Raw genomic sequence first — 18,028 nt, forward strand, 5'->3', positions numbered from 1 at the left:
AACCATCTCTAGCACCTGGCTTCACACTCCTAACTCCTAGAACTGTGAAAAGTAAATGTCTGTCATTGTTAGCTGTCCAGTCTGTGGTAATTTATCACATCAGCCAAAACCAATTGTCGCATAGGTACAAAACCCAAACACCATATAACGAGCGCACAGCTTCTACACTTACCAAATCCTGGGACAGTTCAATAGAACCCAGGATATGTGTGATCCAAGCCAAGAGTCTACAATGCTTTAGTTCTTCTCAAAGAACTTTAAAGAGCAGGTGTCTAGAACCCAAACACATGACTCCTCTTAGCAAATCAGGCAAATGCCCCCTCCTCCGGATGGATTCAGCTCAGGAGTGGTGGAAAGAGGCGCAAGGACTAGATACAGACCCCATCCACCTTCTTACGCAAGCGTCTCGTGTGTAGGACAGCCTACCACTAATCACAGCACCTCCAGGAAGCCAGTCTCTTCACCCAGCCCTCCTAGTCCTGAGTCCTAGCCACTGCCACCAGATCACTGAGGACCTTGAGGTCAAGCAGCCACTCCAGAGCAACCTCTCTCCTTCCCACTGACATGTTACCATTTCTAGAAGAGGGAAGACGAGACAAGTCACTCCTCCTTCAGCATGGATACCAGGGTAAGCTGTCATTCGTTCCTTACAGGCATGGCTTACAACCAATGGCTTCCCCACGTGTTTTTTTTTTTTTTTTTTCTAACCCTGTACAAATCACACAGCCTCACAGTCATTGCTGGCAGACATTCCAAAGTGTTCCTCTTCTCCCTCCCCTCCCCATTGGCTAAAAGAGAAAATTCTCAAGAGACGCATGTAATATCTCTAGAAATTACACTAAACCTTCCAGAACTACCAGGATCTCCGAGCTGTCCCCTAAGTCCCCTCCTTCCCCTGCATCGACGCGTCTGAGGCTCTAGTCTCTGTCTGCCAACACCCGGGCCTCTGTGGCCCGACTAGCTGCATCCTGGCTGGGCTTCTTGCTGCTCTGTCGTCTGCTGCTGCTCACAGGCCACTCTTCTGAGCACGTTCCTACCCAGTCGCCCCTCAGGGTAGGGGGTTTGCAGTCCTCTACTATCTTCTGTAAACACTTGGATAAAAGAGCTTTGCATACAGAGTCATGAATCCGTCAAAACCACTCCCACTACTGCCTTTCCCTCAGCCTTCACACCCTAAGTCTGTCATCTGCCTTTCTGACCAAGGCATTTCCTCAACTGAAGTGTCCTCCCTGATCCCCTTCCACACCGTCTCCATGAATCCAAGACATATCATCCTCTAGAGTGACTTCAGATCCTCCCTTGGGACTGAATGTTAGAATCACGCTTCACCTCACAATGTCCATAGAGTACGCAGCAGAATGGACAGCAGTCATGCACCACCCATGCAGTAGCCCTGTCCCCTTTCCAAGAAGCACTCAACATTCTTGGGGGTAAGAGCTGCTAGTCATCCACATGAAAGTCAAGGGACGCCAGTTCCTTTACCCAGCACAGCCATTCAGCAAGCGGACACACAACATCTACCTGGGGACTTTGACTTCCAGGACACAAATTGATCTAGGGTGGCCTAGCACCTCCTGGATACCAGCTTGTTTTCTGCCCTTGTTCCTCTGGTCTTGACCCTCACTCCCTCCGGTCTGTTGACCTAGGATGGTGTTTCAAAATATTTTCTAAGACACACCAAGCCAGTGCACACCGAGCCTCTAAGAACACGAAGCTCTAGTGCCTGAGCTTGAAGGGACCAAGGAAGACGCTTCTACACACGTTTATCCCAATCCCCCATCCAAGAGCAGGAACCGTATCGCATCATGAGCACTGATCACAAAAGTTTCCAGACACTGAACTCACAGAGTGAGGGTGCCTGTGAACCACAGCTAATGACAGCAATGTGAATGTCAGCAAGGGTCTTGACAAAAAGGTCGACATACACCTCAAGGGCCAGTCAAAACCAGAAACACGCTGGCAGACAGCAAAGACAGATGTGAGGTGGCACCCAGCATCCACACCCTCCCTCGCCCAGTGCTTTGCTGAGCATCTTAAAAGATAAACTGTGGTCACAGAGGTACAGAGAAACCCAGTGCCACGGCTCCACCCCAAACCTCTCTCAGGAAGATCCTTTTAATAATGGAACTAGCTGCTAAGCAAGAAATAATCCAGATATGGAATCACAAAAGATAAAACTTTATAAAACTCAGGCTGAGTCCATTTCATAAAAATCAACCTACTTGTTTTAAACACTTTGTTCCCAGGCTGTCCTTCTGTGCCATCTGCTGCTTGAGAATAAATGGTGACTTTGTACTGAGTATCAGGCTTTAGCTCAGTGAGCAAGACCTCTGTGAGGGAGGGATCCCGGGCAGAGGGTGGGTCTGCAGAGGCAAGAGAATTCTTATGTAGTTGGGATATGTTGGCCACTGGGCTTCCCTCGGTGCCATTGGCATCTGCTTCAAACACAGGAGGCAAAGACATTAACCACAAGAACACATCCCCCACCTTTCACCACCCTATCCCATAGGATGACACATCCAACAGGGCCCACAGTTGGTACTCCATAAATATCTGTTCTCTGCCGCCTCCTGAGAAAGATCTGGTTCCCTGAAAAGAACCAGATACTTCACTTTGTATTACTCCATAACACCACAGATATTTTATAGTTTTCTTTGAGCTCTGATATGCTGAACCATTCTCCTTTCTTTGGGAAGTATCTTCTGCCATCCCACCATGGCAGTCTCCCTCAGACTGCTCTGAGATAGGAAGAGCTCATGTCCACTTCGCCTTGAACTATGTGGGAGGGGTGCTCCCTGAGAGGCAACCAGACACAGAGACCAAATCAGGAGAAAGAGTTGAGAGTGGCCTATCTCTTGAAGGCCTCACTACCTGTCATGGGCCATAAATTACCTTTCAGTCTTAGCACTCAGCATCTGGTTTCTGATTCTAATACCCAATCTGTATCTTGGTTGCCTTGGTGTAAAATGGAGATTTAGTCTCTCCTCTTCCTCATTTCACAGTTACCAGAGGAATCCACTGCTACAAAATCTACAATTGACTTCTCTAAAGAAAGCACAAAAGACATCTGCTGGGTTTGCCTACTAAGGATCCCTCTCCTCAATGGGGGAACTGATTTGGTCACCCACTGTTTAACACCTGTCACTGTTCAGCCGATGTGAAAGGTGAAAAGGCCTATCGACCTTCCAGTCCTCCAAATCCAAAAGTCTGAAGCCCAAGTACCACACTGAGCCCTGTGTTGACTTGTAAACCAGGAGCCCTCCTCCTCACTAAGGTATGAGACCACACAACCCTGTGGCAGGGCAGTCTACCAGTTCTCAAACCCTACACAAACATACACCAGTAAATGATAAAAATCAAAACCTGATACACAATTGCATAACTCACCCGGGACGCCGTCTGTGACCCGTAAGTCATGCTGGGTCTCATTCGATCCTTGGACAGCCAAGCTCTTATGGGTCCCCGGCTTCAGATCTGAAATACCACCTGATGAATTTGTGGTCAGCTCTACAATCTGCATCCGGTAAGAAGCGGTGCCGTTTGCATCGCTCCAGGCGAGAAGAGCCTGTGTCACACCGATGTAGGCGACGTGGAGATCCGACACTGGCCAGGGCTCTGTTTCAAAAACACACAGTGGGAATCAGTGGGGACGCCTCTGAAGCCATCTTCCCTAGGTCACTGCCTAAGTGACCCACTAAATACGTGCCTTTCATATCAGAGCCTAAACCTCCCCATGACATCACAGAGCCAGGGAACAAACACCATTCGAAAACTCGAGAAGAGAAACCTTGAAACCCGAACTGCTCACATTCTGCATCACTGTTCAAGATGCTCAAATTCCCAACAGGACTTTGAAGTTCTTCTTAAAATACCCTCTACACAGTGGCATTTAACTGTGTTAATTTTAGACACTGAAAATAAAGGATCAAACAAATGACTATTTCTAAATCTGGAAGCTTCCGTTCAACTAATGCAAACAATATTTTATGCCCAGGCCCTTCCATCACCTTATTTGCCTGATGGCGACATAATTTAAACCAATTCAGCTAAAAGGACATACACTCCCTTCTGTTTTTGCCGCCTTTTTACTGCTTGTTTAGTTGGTTTCACTATGTAGCCCAGGCTGGGCTCAGACTTGCAACAGACTCCCCACCACTGCTTCGTGAGTACTAGGGTTAGAAACACATCCTGCAGCACCCAGCATCTCTCCCTTTGCTTTGTGCTCTGAGAACAGGGAGAGCAGGGGACGCAGGATGACAGAGCATCAGCTGCTGGTTGGTGCCGGAGGAGACCAGAATACAGACAAGCACGCAAAGGCAAAGTGGGCGGTGCTGCGAACAGAGAAGAGCCCTGCCTGCGGCCTGCAGAGGGCCGGCTGCGAAGATGCTGGATAAGTGACTCTAAGGCAGCCCCCAGCTCTGACACAACTGGTCATTGATTTGACTTCTCACGTCAGACTTCTCACGTCAGACATTTTGGACACAAATCAGGTCACTGTTGGTTGGTTTTGTACTTAACCTGGGATTACAGGGAGGCCTCCATGCCCACCCAGGATTTACCAAGCTGGTGCTGAGGATCCAAAGTCTGGTTCTCACACTTGCACGGTAAGCCCTTTATATACTGAACCATCTCTCCAGCCCCAGGGGTGTGTGTGTGTGTGTGTGTGTGTGTGTGTGTGTGTGTGTGTGTGTGTGTGTGTGTGTGTATGTTTGTCTGTGTGTGTGTCTGTGTGTCTGTGTGTATGTCTGTGTGTGTGTCTGTGTGTCTGTGTGTGTGTGTCTCTGTCTGTGTGTGTGCATCTGTGCCTCTGTGTCTGTGTGTCTGTGTGTGTGTGTCTTTCTGTGTGTGTGTCTGTGTGTGTGTCTGTGCCTGTGTGTCTGTGTGTGTGTCTGTGTGTCTGTGTGTCTGTGTCTTGTCTGTGTGTGTCTGTGTGTGTGTCTGTGCCTGTGTGTCTGTGTGTCTGTGTGTGTATCTGTGTCTGTGTGTGTGTCTGTGTTTGTGTCTGTGTCTGTGTGTCTGTGTGTGTTTGTGTCTGTGTGTCTGTGTGTCTGTGTGTGTCTGTGTGTCTGTGTGTCTGTGTCTATGTGTCTGTGTGTGTGTCTGTGTGTCTGTGTGTGTCTGTGTGTCTGTGTATCTGTGTCTATGTGTCTGTGTGTGTGTCTGTGTGTGTGTCTGTGTGTCTGTGTGTGTGTGTATGTGTGTGTGTCTGTGTGTCTGTGTGTATGTGTGTCTGTCTGTCTGTGTGTGTGTCTGTGTGTGTCTGTGTGTGTCTGTGTGCCTGTGTGTCTCTGTATCTGTCTGTGTGTGTCTGTGTGTCTGTCTGTGTGTATGGGGTGCTGCTGACAACACAGAGCTGAAGTAGGGTCAAACTCTATACTGATGAGCTACATCTTCCGCTCTCTTTGTCTTTATTACTAAAGACAATAACATCAATAAACCACACAATTTAATGGATCCTGGTGACTGTATGGATATCACGGACCTTCTAGCGGCTAGACTCTGGCTCTCCAGGTTCCAGTCCCATCACTCTTGATGTCCAGGACTATGGGATCTTAGAAGAAACTTAACTTTCCCATGCCACAGGTTTCCCCTTCAGCCCTCGGGCTTCATGGGGACAAGATAATGTTGTTCATACATAGTGTCTGATGTGATCTTTTCCACAGAGTCCTGTCCTGTGACCTCCAAACCTCCCTCCTCACCTCCCCAGGCCACTGCTGCTGTAGCCACCAGCCCTGTTTACCTTGTCCCTTACCTGTTGTGATATTTTTGTATGTGGGCTTTCCTGAGGTCTCATTGGCTGTTCCCAAGGTGATGGAGAATGTGTAGGAAGTAGCTGGGCTTAAGCCTGTGATGTTAAATGATGTCTGGTTTTTAACAGCATACGACAGCGTGTTTCCCACATTTATCGTATATTCTGAAGCGGCTGAATCATTGTGTTTCCACGTTAATACCACAATGGTAGGGCTGGCGACAGCTTCAACATCAAATACAGGACTGGGCACTACTTAAATGAAGAGAGAGGAGAGAGAAAGGGGGGATTAATCATATGTGACAAATTAATAAATGTAAGAATAAAGTCCATCTTGTTGGCTCTCAATTTTATTTCTTTTCGTTTGCCTCTTTGACTCCCCTGAATATATACACACTGCGCATGAGTACGTGTTCCTGAAACTGAAGACAAAGTAAACAGATGGAGGCCATGTTGGCCATGAGTTTAAACCTTGACATAAACTGACACAAAGAGATCTAAAATGCAAAATGAGTCTTGGAAAACCGCCCATAAAAATCTATTCTACCCACTGAGTGAGTGACTTGGTTTGAGCCCCTTAAAACTCGATCTTAACTCTAATGTACCAACTGTACATTAACCATCAGTAAGCCATCGTGATACTATAGACAAGGTCAATATATTAAGACAACTCAATCCTACTCACCCTGGTCATAAAATTTTATTCAAAATCATTTCAACTCTCTGAATATCCCTGTACAAGGCCAAATATGTTAGACTCCAAACCAATGGAAGCCATGTGGTTATTCACAGTCATACTAGAAGTGAAGTGGACTTGGTTAAGCCCAAGATCGAGGAGCAATGACCAGGAACAGTAAATACAAGGTAAGTCCTTATTCTCAAGGTGCTGAAGAAGCCACTGCTGCAGTCTTCTCAGCATGGCCTGGACGCTGTGCCTCACCTGGAGGAGGTGCAAATTCACCCAGTCCATAGAAAGGGTTGGAAGAGGAGCAAAGAAAAATTAAACACTTTGGGAATAATCTGCTGCACCCCTTCAGGCATTGAGTTTCTTCTAAAAATTGACAGGTTCACATATCACTGGGTGCCACCATTTACAATCAGTGACAATGGCCGTGAGGAGAAAGTGGTAACAGCTACATCAGAGGAGGTAGCGAGATGAGCAGCACCCGGGAAGGTAGTTAGCAATGTCCCAGCCTTGGTACCAGATGCTAAGTGTGTACATACCGCTCACTCTTCCCATCTGCAGGAGGATGGCTATGGCACCAATCTCAGTAGCAAAGTCTATGCTAAGACCCTAACTTGGTTGTTGTTTTTTTTTTTTAAATTCATACAGAGAACCTGAGCAACATGGGGAAACAGACTCCTGCATTTCAATAGTCATGGGAGGAGGTACATTTTTACTAAATGTTTCCTCTTCATTTACTGAAATAATACTGTAGATTTTGTCCCTTCTATTAATGCAACATTATCACATACGCCTGTGTCCTGTCCGTATGCTGACTCATCCTTAAATCCCTGGGATGGATCTCACCTGATCACACTGAAGAGTCTTCAGTGTGCTGTTGAATTGGGTTTCTGGTCTTTCAAGGAGGAACTGACAAAGTCATTTACTCATACAAACCTCCTCTTAGAACAGCTCTTTGCCACATCCTGTGTGTTTTGAAATATGGTCTTTCCGTTTTTTCTCAAATGTTTGAATTCCTTTTCTTTCTTCTTGCATTACTGGTTATGTGAGCGCATGCTGCTAGTTTCCAAATGTGTGTAGTTCCCAGGGTTTGTAATAACTGATTTCTAAGTTTTACTTTACTGTGAAAGATACTTACATCTAGAGCTACCTGAATACTCCTGAGATGTATTGTGTAGCCTAAAATAGGTCTATCCCAGACAGTGCTCCATCCCCAGTGGAGAAGAATGTGTATTTGCAACTACAGGAGAAAATACTTGGACATGTCTCATAGGTCTCTTTGGTACATACTGCGATTGGAACTCAGTCCTTCTTTCTTACATCAGCGCTATGTGCAGTTGAAGCTAGGGTTCACAACTCAGGACCCTTCTGAATTTCTCACCCTGCAATTTCTCACCCTGCCACCTGTCACAGGAGGGTAACTAAGCCTTAATCTAGAAATCAATTCTGGGGGGCTACATCTAAATCCTGCTCCCTATATGCTATAGGCTAAATTGCGTCATCCCCCAAATCCATACATTAAAGTAGTAAATGTGTGTGTACTTGCAAAACAGCATGTCAAGGAGTTAAGTTCAAATGAGGTCATGAGAGTGGGGGTCTCTCTCCTTAAAAGTGCCATCCTTGTAAGAAGAGCAGATTAGTCCATAGGCACAGGGGCTGGAGGGGGCCCCATGAGGACACAAGAGAAGACAGCTACCTGTGTGCTCAGAGAAGGTAACTGTGGGGAGAGAGAATGTGTATAATGGCCATGAAGGAACCCCAGCGGACTAACGCAGGGCCCTTCCTGTGGCTCCAGAAGTCCTGAGCTCCCAGGAAACGCCTTCTAGAATAGGTCTGGAGTTTTGTTCCTGCCACTGAGCATTCAAAACACTCCGCCCTCTGAGCCAGAGTGCACAGAGATGAAATTCTGCAGAGCTCCAGCCCCCTCCCAGCTGATCTCCCAGGCTGACTCACAGGAGAGACAGTGCCTGTGTGGGCCCCCCATTGTTTGTGATAGTTCTGCGTAATTACTGCTATTAACAAAGATTTGCCTCATTAGAAGGGTTCAGTAAGTTCTGCCCTCTTTGTAAAACACTGTGAGACCAAGTCGATCATTTTATCTCAGTGATCCCTAGGCTTTGGGTTGTTTTGGGGGTTTGGTTTGGTTTGGTTTGGTTTGGCTTGGCTTTGCAGGAAAAGAAAAAAAAGTTCCTGAATTTTAGGGACACACACTAGCATTTTTTCCCAAAAATATACATTTTTTAAAGTACTAACTACTATAACTACTATAGAAACAGTAAGGTCTTGGTCCCAGAATGGTGCTTTTAGCTGGATGTGTTTGGCTATGTAAACCATTGTTACGATAATATTAGGCAGGCATCTGTGTTTATCTTGTCTTCCTACAGACCAGGGAAAGCAGCACCCAGCTACAACTGGGACTCAGGCCTCCACACAGCACTGGGGGGCCAAGAGGAAAGGAACTCTGTACTGATTCACTGTTCTAAGGATGCCAGACCTCATATGTATCGGGCAAATGCCCAGCCATGAGCTATAGACCCATCCCCAGGATAACACTCAAAATCAAAAGACACAGGAGGCTGCCTCTGCTTTCGAAGAATTTGTATAATTCCACAACACCATATTGTAAGGGTAGCAAGACAGCAACACAAGAAAGGGCTTGCAAAATAATACCACATGAAATAGAAATATACAGTATTACAGTTTCAACACATGTATCTCACCCATGGGTGTAGGCTGGCAAAAGAAAATCACAGGAAGTTCAATGTATTTATGAACTGGTGGCTTAACTATGTCCCTCAGGCTGCCCCCAAACTACCACCCAGGAGTTGGAAATACATCACCAACACTCAGTTGAGAAAACAAAAGATGTTTATAGTTGTAGTTAAACAACTTTACATTCTCTCTTCATTCAATTTCTAAGGGGGAAAAAACGGAAAGTATGAGGTTTGGGGGGTTTTGGTTTGTTGTATTTCTGTATACATTGATGTCCTGCCTGCAGGCCTGAGCAAGGATGCCAGATCCTCTGGAACTCGAGCTATAGACAGCTGTGAGCTGTCATTGGGAATCAAACTCGGCTCCTCTGGAAGAGCAGCCAGTGCTCTTGACCACAAGCCCCCTAAGTGCGCTTTTGATACATTTTTTTCCCTGTGATTTTTTTTTCCCCCAGTGATATTTTTTCCCAGTTTATGCCACTAGTGTAGCTCTGTGTCCACTAGGGGGCAGTAACAAACTACAAGAATGGAAAGGAGCAAGATACTCACCCGCACCTGTGCACACAACCTGTAACGGAAAAGAAAAGGGAAGTCAGCAGATTCATTCGGCCGTGAAAATGCAAATCAGAAACAAAGCAGTTGAGGACTTAATATTGGGGGTGGGTGTTGAGTGCATGGAAGGTTGATGGCCATGGATAGGGCGTCTTCGGTCTTTAAATACAGGGAAAGCGCAAGTCAACTAAGAAAGATTAACTGGGCTGCTGACTACTTAAACCCAGTGTTTTTCACAGTGCTCCCTCCTGCCCCTGTGAGGTGAACTGACAGAAGGATGCAGAAGGAAATGCAGACCTGTACAAGCTTTTCCCTGTAGCCATGCCCAGGGCCAGCCTACTGTTAAAGCCATGGCTGAAATGCAGTCAAAGGGTTTGGGACCTCTCACTATACAATACTCCCTTTTTCAGTCTATCAGTAGAGGGCATCAGTTTTTAATTATCTGGTATGCAGCTTTGGAAAGAAGCAAAACTTGAGGCCTTACAGATTTAGTTAAACCATTTTAGTCTTCCGTTAGGGGGAGAGGGAGTCCCTTCAGCAGTATTCACGATCATCCAGACCATACGTTATTTCCCCAAAGCCTAATGTAATTCAAGCCTGCATGTCCCATTGTTTCTTAAATACATGCTTTGGGTGATTGGAATTTCCAAAGCACAGTGATTGAGAAAAAGAAAATAATCAAAAGGAGGAGAAATGCCCCACAATTGCCCACCACAGTTAGAATAAAAATCCACCCTTAACTACCCAGCAGGCTCCTCTAATCTTGGTGACACTCATATTCTTGGAGCCAATTTCCCCTTGGGACCCTAACACATTTATTCCCTCTCACAAAATCACAGGGTCCCAAAACTTACTTATTTCCTAGGGCCTGACCCAAAATGCCACCGCTTACGAAGTCTCTTCAGTAACCACCCAGGAGAGTGAGACCACCCTAACTCTGTCACCACTGTCTCCTCCACAGGAGCAGAAGCACAGTGCATACAGTAGGCACTCAATGAGTGCCACAAAAACGAACTCGTTAGCTGAGGAGGAGGAACAGAGTCCCCAAGGTCCCCCAAAACTTTCCACTGCCTCATCTCTCAGAATTAACCTTTCTCAGCTCATCTGAGGAGTGCCAGCTGCTACTGCCCCAAAGGCCAGACAATATGTCAACCAACACAGTTTATGATGGATCCAAGGGAGGGAGGAAAACAGCGGAGTCCATGGCCAGCACAAAGGAGCACGTGTACTGTGCCCAGTACATAAAAGCCAAGTTCAAAACCTCCGCTCTTTAGGATGCTGGCTTCTGGCACCTGCCCGTGGTCTATCTCCCCTTGGTATCAATACACTAATACCCCTCCTGGAACCCGTTCATCTAAGGACCACCAGAAACCATCAGAGACCTGCATCCTGCCCTCTGATGGTTTGCCATTGGAGGGTCATGAGTCTGAAAGAAACTCCAGTCAGAGAGCACTGTCGCAAATATTCCAGCAGGAAGCACCTACAAGGGCCAAGCACGCCTCTGAAGAGCCTCCCTCGCTATCCAGAAAAAGAGGACAGCAAGCAGCCATGCCCTCAGAGACAGGTAAACAGGACTGCCCGCAAAAGCAGGCAAGGGAGCCCGCAAAGGCAGAGCGAGCACGGTGCCTCAAGATCTTTGTCATGTGTCCCCTTAAGTCACCTTAAGGGGCAAGGACCATCTGTTGGAGAAAAAGGAAATCACAGCTCTGAGTTGCTGTGCTCAGCAAGTGGAAGTCAATTCAGTCAGAGCGCTGACCGCCAGGCTCTGCTCAAAGTGCTCTCAGACACAAACTGAGTCTTACAAACAGTTCATCAGTAAGGAGGTGAAGAGCGGGGCCTGGATTTGAACCATGATACTCAGACTACAGAGTCCCTGTGTTGAACCACCAGCTCTGCCACCTTCTAAGTGGAGAAAATGCTAGGGATTAGTGAAGATTTAAAAATTAATTATAAAAGATATTATATGCTTTAAATATAAAAGATATTACATGCTGATGTTACTTCCCTATCAATTATTTAAAAAAAAAAAAAAGTTCCCTGTGTTCTGAGACAGGCCTGGCCAGATTTCTCCTCTGAACCCTCCCAGATGCCCCTGTGCCACAAACAAGGCGACCCAGGTGAGTCTCTTTGGAGCTCATGGTAAAGCAATGGCCACTTCAAAAGCACACGGTTATCTATCAACTTTTTGCCAACCTCCCTCTCTACCTTTCCCCTCTCACCCTCACCTCCTCGGACCTGACTTCCAAATGTCAGCTTGGAATGTTTGCTTGGAAGCCACAGGCACTAAGACCCAGCCAAGCAAAGGGGTATCAAGGGCTACTACAGTGCTGCCGTGGTGGATTTCATGGGCTCTGCCTGTGATGCCTGTGGCTTCGGCATCACCTATCTTTGAAGAACACCTATCTGTTGAGATAGCTCCAGGAAGTGGATGAGCCGACCTTGAACCTTGAACTAAGTCGACCAGTAATCCGGACTCCTTGTCAGAGGAGAGCTGACCATGCAACTACCTGCTTTTGCACCGCCCATTAACTAGAACAAGTTACGCTGGTTCACAGAACAAAGTAAGGTTCACTGACTTTCACTTAACCTGCAACTGCACGCAGGAATCCTGAGAGGCCAATGGCTCCTCTTCTGGGATCGGCTCAGGTTAACGGATGGCACAGTCAGGACCCCAGCCTCTTTGACAAACCAGATAAAAAAACACCCGAAAATAGCACCTGTGAGATACCTGGACAGGTGGGCACTTCATGCATACTTTAAAAAAATGCCACCAACAGAAGGTCCATCCTTCCAAACAGAAGGAAAAGCCTGTGGGAAGCCTGATGCGAGATGATAGGAGATGGGTTCCCAGGCACAAAAAAAAGGTACACCAAGGTTACCTGCAGGAAGGGAGTCTGGGAACCACCGATCCTGCTGCTCCTGGAGGAGGAGCGGAGACTTTCCTCCCTCTGGTACCCCCACATCAGTCTCCACACACAGGGAAAGCAGTAAGCATTCCTCAGGTCCTACAGCGAGTCCTCCCCACGCCCGTGCCCAGATGGCTGTGGTGGCAACAAAAATATCCATCCACAGAGAAGGACCGGGCGCTCGGGTTACACAGCCCAAGGGTCTGAGCATGCCCAAGGGGAGAAAGCCTGGAGAGAGATGCTGCCGACTGGAGGCAGGACCAACATTTTCCCCACTTCCCTCTGGACAGAAATTAAAGTAGACGATGAAGTACCAGAGACAAGGTGGAAGCATGCCCCTCCCCCAGCCTTCCCCTGGTAACCTGGTAGAGCTGTTATACAGAGGACTAGGGAGTTCGACCTAGGGCTTAGGGCTCAAGGGGCACCAGACGTCACAGCCCTGCACCAGGGAGCTGTTGACGGTGTCGCAGAAGTACTCTTCCCACAGCCAAAAGGGAAAATGTACCCACTGACTACATCAGGTCTATACAACAGAAAATCACCAGATCAAAAAGAGGAACGGGGGCACTGACTCCTGATACATGGATGAATCTCAAAAAAGGTGGTATTACAGGAAAGAGGCCAGATGCATGACCCGACATAGTTCATTTATATAAAATATCCAGAACAGAGACTCCACAGAAGCGGAGCACAGGCCAGGAGCCATGGGGGCTGGAAAGGGAAGAGGCCTGGTTACACATGAACCCAATCTGTGGGTTTCTTTACTGGTGATTCTAAATGAGGAAAACTGAGAGATGCAGTCGCACAATAGGGTGGATGCGCTAAATGCCGCTGAAACGCACTTCCAAACAGTTCCTCTCACTAGTGAATAGAGTCTCCCCACCGTGCTCAAGGGAGGAGGGAAAGGAAGCTTCGTGGAGGAAAAGAAGGGGAAGAAGAATAAGAGAAGGAACTCTGAATTCTTCCTGCTCTGCAACCAGGCTAGCAGACCTCACTGGGAACATGGATCTAAACCTTTCAAATTCTCCCCAAATCTACATGACAACACCACACACCAAAATAGACCCTTTCGCTCCTCCTCTCCCCCCACTTCTCTGGTGTAAGTTCCCCATCATCCCAGTCTCCCAAGCTATAAGCTTTGGAACCCCTAAATGCACCTCTACACACACACCCTTCTTCCTGGATCACTAGTGGTTCTGATCCCCACTTCCATGCTGTGCTCTGTCCTTACAATCTGAGGTCTGTAGTGCCGGGGCAGCTGCACCTTAGGCCTGCAAAGGCTTGTGGCCTTCAAAACCTCCCGAGACAGCATCCATATGCAAAACTAAGAGAGCCAGGACAGGCGGCTATCTGCTGCCATTTGTTTCTGTTCTGTCATACTATGGCTATGGCTCTATACAGAACCCTCTATTTGGAATACAAAACAGAACAACGCCTAAAGCAGGGCCTTCTGTGAGAGTGGATGGGGCCGTGGCAAAGCAACAGCAGTGTGCAAGAACCCTGGAGGTCCACAGCTAGAAAGAAAGCTGAGGTGACTGCCTCTCCCATCTCCACTGTCAGTAGGAAAACAGAAGTCGAGGGCACCCCCAGCATAGTTCACAGTTCATAGTTCATAGTTCATGTGCCTCCTCCTGGGGTGCACATAGGTGGACAGGGGTCAGTTGGGGCACGGAGAAAATAACCCAGGCTCATCTTTTGGGTGAGAGCCCAGCCCAGCAGAGTCGAGAAGTTTGGGTTCAAGCTGTGTGTGGTAGCAGCATATGCCTTTAATCCAAACACTTGTGAGGCTGAGGGAGGTAGATCTCTGTGAGTTCAAGGCCAGCCTGGTCTACAGAGTGAGTTCTGGGATGGCCTGAGCTACAAAGTGAGATCCCTGTCTTAAAAGATAAAATGATAAATAAGAGAATAATAAAGGGCAGGTCCCACCCCCTGTCCTCTGTCTCCGGGACTGAGAGTCTCCCAACACCACTCATTTCCTCAACTAGAAAATAATGAAAGGGCATCTACGACACATGTCCCATGTGTGTTCTCTCAAGATCCAAGCACAGCAAGGGTCCTTGACTCCTGCCAAACCCCAAAGCCACCCTTTCAATTCACCTGATGACCTCTAAGCATTCAGTCCATCACTCAACTCTCTACCTCAACCCTTGCATGGGGCAGGTCACCAAAGGCCGAGGGGGCGCTTAAGGTGGACCAGACCCACTAAGAGCTCATAAGCCTAAAAAAACTTCAAAGAAAATGGCAGAGCAAGTGAGCAGGGTAGGGGAGCCTAGACAAGCAGGTAGACCTCGCCTAAGGACTCTAGAAAATGGTGACTAAGGAAGAGGTCAGGTGATTGATGTAACACTCTGTAACATGTAAAACTGTGGCAAACAACCCCACACAGAGACACCTGGCACTGTACCTGCGGTAACATTAATCGACTCTCCTCCCAGCCCATCACTGTGCTGTGTGTGTTACATTTACTATCTCACTGAAACCTTCTGAGACCACAGGGAGCAGACACTATAGTTATCCCCATCTTACAGGTGCTGATAGCACAGCTGGTTCCCTGGTCCTGTCCCGACGTCGCTCAGCTTACATTTGAAGATTTGCATCCCTTCTGCCTGACCCTAGAACCCCTGGCCGTAACTCCAGGAAGCATTATGCAGCCTCATCTACAGGCAGATCTCAACAGATACCGGGAAAGCCAAGGTTACAAAGGCCTGGCCTTGCCAGACTGGCGTGGCCTAAGGGACATGTTCTATCAGCTCACTGGGACTGACTGAAGCAGCTTTAGCAAAAGAAAGTGAAATCACGGAGCAGCCTGGATTTTAGCAAGTGAGGAGAAAGCAGGTTTTCATTCTACACATCGGGTGTTCGAGGGTGAGTGAAAGGGACTCAAGTACACAACCGGGAAACAATAGACTCTTTATCCTTCTAAAGCCAAGCCCACATACCAGATGACAACAGTTACATTTACTCACTGACGCAATTAACCAAAATGTGAACTGCTTCAAGCAACGTTTAAAATCAAATAGTATTTTATAGGATCTAGAGCAAACTAGTCGGATTCCGAAAGGCCACCTTCCTTCCTCGCTCTAGCTCGTCTCTTTGTGAATATTATCCAAACACTCCTTGAAATACAGGCCACAGAAAGGCAAATCCTTGACTTCTGAGAAAAAGCACACTGGTAGGACCTCCCACCAAACACATGCGGCAAGCGCCATGGCTGAACGGCCCCGGAGTCAGGGATTACCTGGTGAACTGGTCTCAGTACCTGGCATTAAATTCCACCATGGAGCCCAAAGGCAGGGCCTGAGCAGGAGAGCAGATAACATGGCAAACAATCGGTCATAGTAAGATGAGAACAGGCACCGGTACTCTACCTCTCAGGCAAATAAAGGACTCGTAATTTGATCCTGCCATCCTTAAGGGTCAGCATCACCCATAACTCTACACACTGAAGATTCAAGGTGAAGCTTCAGTGGAGGAAATGGGCACCACCCTTACTGAAAAGCCCAACCGCCTCAACGCTGGAGGAGGCCGGAGGCACAATGACCTCTTCCACAAGGTACAGAGGAACATGTAGTCAGAGGCCCTACCTGAGAGAAGTCATGTGAACTCTGAGATGCAGGGCTGGGGGAAGCCTTAGAAATCTCGGGCCAGGAGCTTCTGTCAGTATCTTCACCAGAGCTGTTACTGCCAACCCCCCACACACCCCAGAGGAACCTTATGAATAACACATGAGAACACAATTCCACATCTCATATCAGTACAATCACGTACGTGTCTGTGCACACCAGACGACAGCAACTAAACTTCAAGTGACCTTTCAGTTTTTAAAGTAATCTGAGTTCGAACAGGTCTACGCTGTATTCATGGTCCACATGCCAATACCCAGGAGGCGGATGCAGGAGGATGGCAAGTTCTGGGACAGCCAAAGGGAATATTCTCCTTGTCTTCTGAGACAGGACAGTTTTAATTTTAAGATTTAGTGCAATAGATACTTGAGCAAATGTTTTCATTTCAATTCCAAACACTCTCAATTTTAGAGACAGTGGGCTTAGGAATTTTTTTAAACAAAACTCAACAATTAATGGAAACTTTAAATGGACTGCAGAGAAGACAAGCTGGAAACTGGTACTTTGCCTGACCGAGAACTTTATGAAGGCAGAGAGTAGGCCCCACACATATACCATTGAGACTGATCACAGATCCCCAGACATCTTGGAAGGGCTTGGCGTTGCCTCTGCCTAGAGGTTGAGGAGCTCAGACCTTCCTCTTCATCACACGATAAATCTGGGGTTGCTTAATTGAGGCCTCGTTGTTGAACTTAGCAGTATCTTTTGTTTGACTGACAGTGTTTTGTTCCTTTGTTTTTAAGACAAGTCATGCACAGTTTGTAGCCCAGGATGACCCCGAACTTGTCATGCCCCTCCCTTAGCTCTGAAGAGCTGGGGTTATTATATACAAGGGCCAGTATGCCCAGCTTCCTGCAGTGTTTCTTAAAACTTCACATTTCTTAAAAATCTTAAGGGCAAGGGGAATTGGCTTTTTGTTGTTTTTTTTTTTTTTAATTTCGATATTCGATATCTTTTAAAAAAAAAAAAAACTTTCTATCTGGCCACATTCGAGCCATTAGTCGGATCTCGGTGACCCTCTCTGTGGGGTAAGTGCTAAGCAGCACCAGCACTGGCAGTGCTGTCACCCCAGTGCTGAGGATAAGCAGCACAGTTGCCAAGCAACCCAGTGCCCACACAGCTGGTTTCCTCTACCAAACATGAGCATATGACGGACTGAGAGACAGTATGACTTTTCAAGGTTCAGATCATTTATTTATGTTTTCAAGTGCCTGAAGACATCTGAGTGTGTGGCCCTTGACAGCCATGTGCTCTGCAACCCAATGCAAAGGTTATGATCACCAATGAACTGTTTACTTCCTGAGTTCTTCTCTGAGGAAGAGCTTTCGGGCCAATGACTTGTCAATGATGTCCACACTGAGAATATAGACTGCACCATTCTCTCTACCCCTCAGCATTTCCTTTATTCCCTAACCTGTTCTCCACCTGTGCGACCAACTCCACTCACAAACACCCCACCACTAACGAAGGAACGAAATGTTGACCTATTGGTCTTCGGTTGATGACTTGACTCGGGACCCTCAAACTGGACCACTGAATCCACACCCTGAGCCCAATCAGTTCTCCCTTGTGCTGCCCAGCTGCTCAAAGTCTGGATAAAAGAAGCTAAGATATAGCATTCACTAGGGCCCCAGGTGCTTAGAGACTGTATGTGCTGCAGTCTATAGCTTCCTGGGTCCATCTCTAATATCCCTCCCCCTTTCTCACAACTGAACAAAGAATATTCAGGACCCAGCTCAAACTAATGCCTCTGGCTGTCCACAAAGTCTCTCACAGTCCACTCTATCCAACAGCCTCCAGGG

General features: G+C 47.3%; 1 protein-coding gene across 1 annotated transcript in view; it reads right to left on the reverse strand.

The window, feature by feature from the left end:
* The window catches only part of Ptprj (protein tyrosine phosphatase receptor type J), a 72,882-nt gene that overhangs the window by 36,968 nt on the left and 17,886 nt on the right, over positions 1-18,028 (reverse strand). Inside the window, 6 exon segments of the mRNA XM_032902549.1 lie at positions 2,223-2,435; positions 3,388-3,615; positions 5,753-6,001; positions 9,695-9,713; positions 13,775-13,808; positions 13,810-13,927. Coding sequence (XP_032758440.1) covers positions 2,223-2,435; positions 3,388-3,615; positions 5,753-6,001; positions 9,695-9,713; positions 13,775-13,808; positions 13,810-13,927 — 861 coding nt within the window.

The sequence above is a fragment of the Rattus rattus genome, chromosome 5, assembly GCF_011064425.1.
Source record: "Rattus rattus isolate New Zealand chromosome 5, Rrattus_CSIRO_v1, whole genome shotgun sequence".
In the NCBI taxonomy this organism is placed as follows: Eukaryota; Metazoa; Chordata; class Mammalia; order Rodentia; family Muridae; genus Rattus; species Rattus rattus.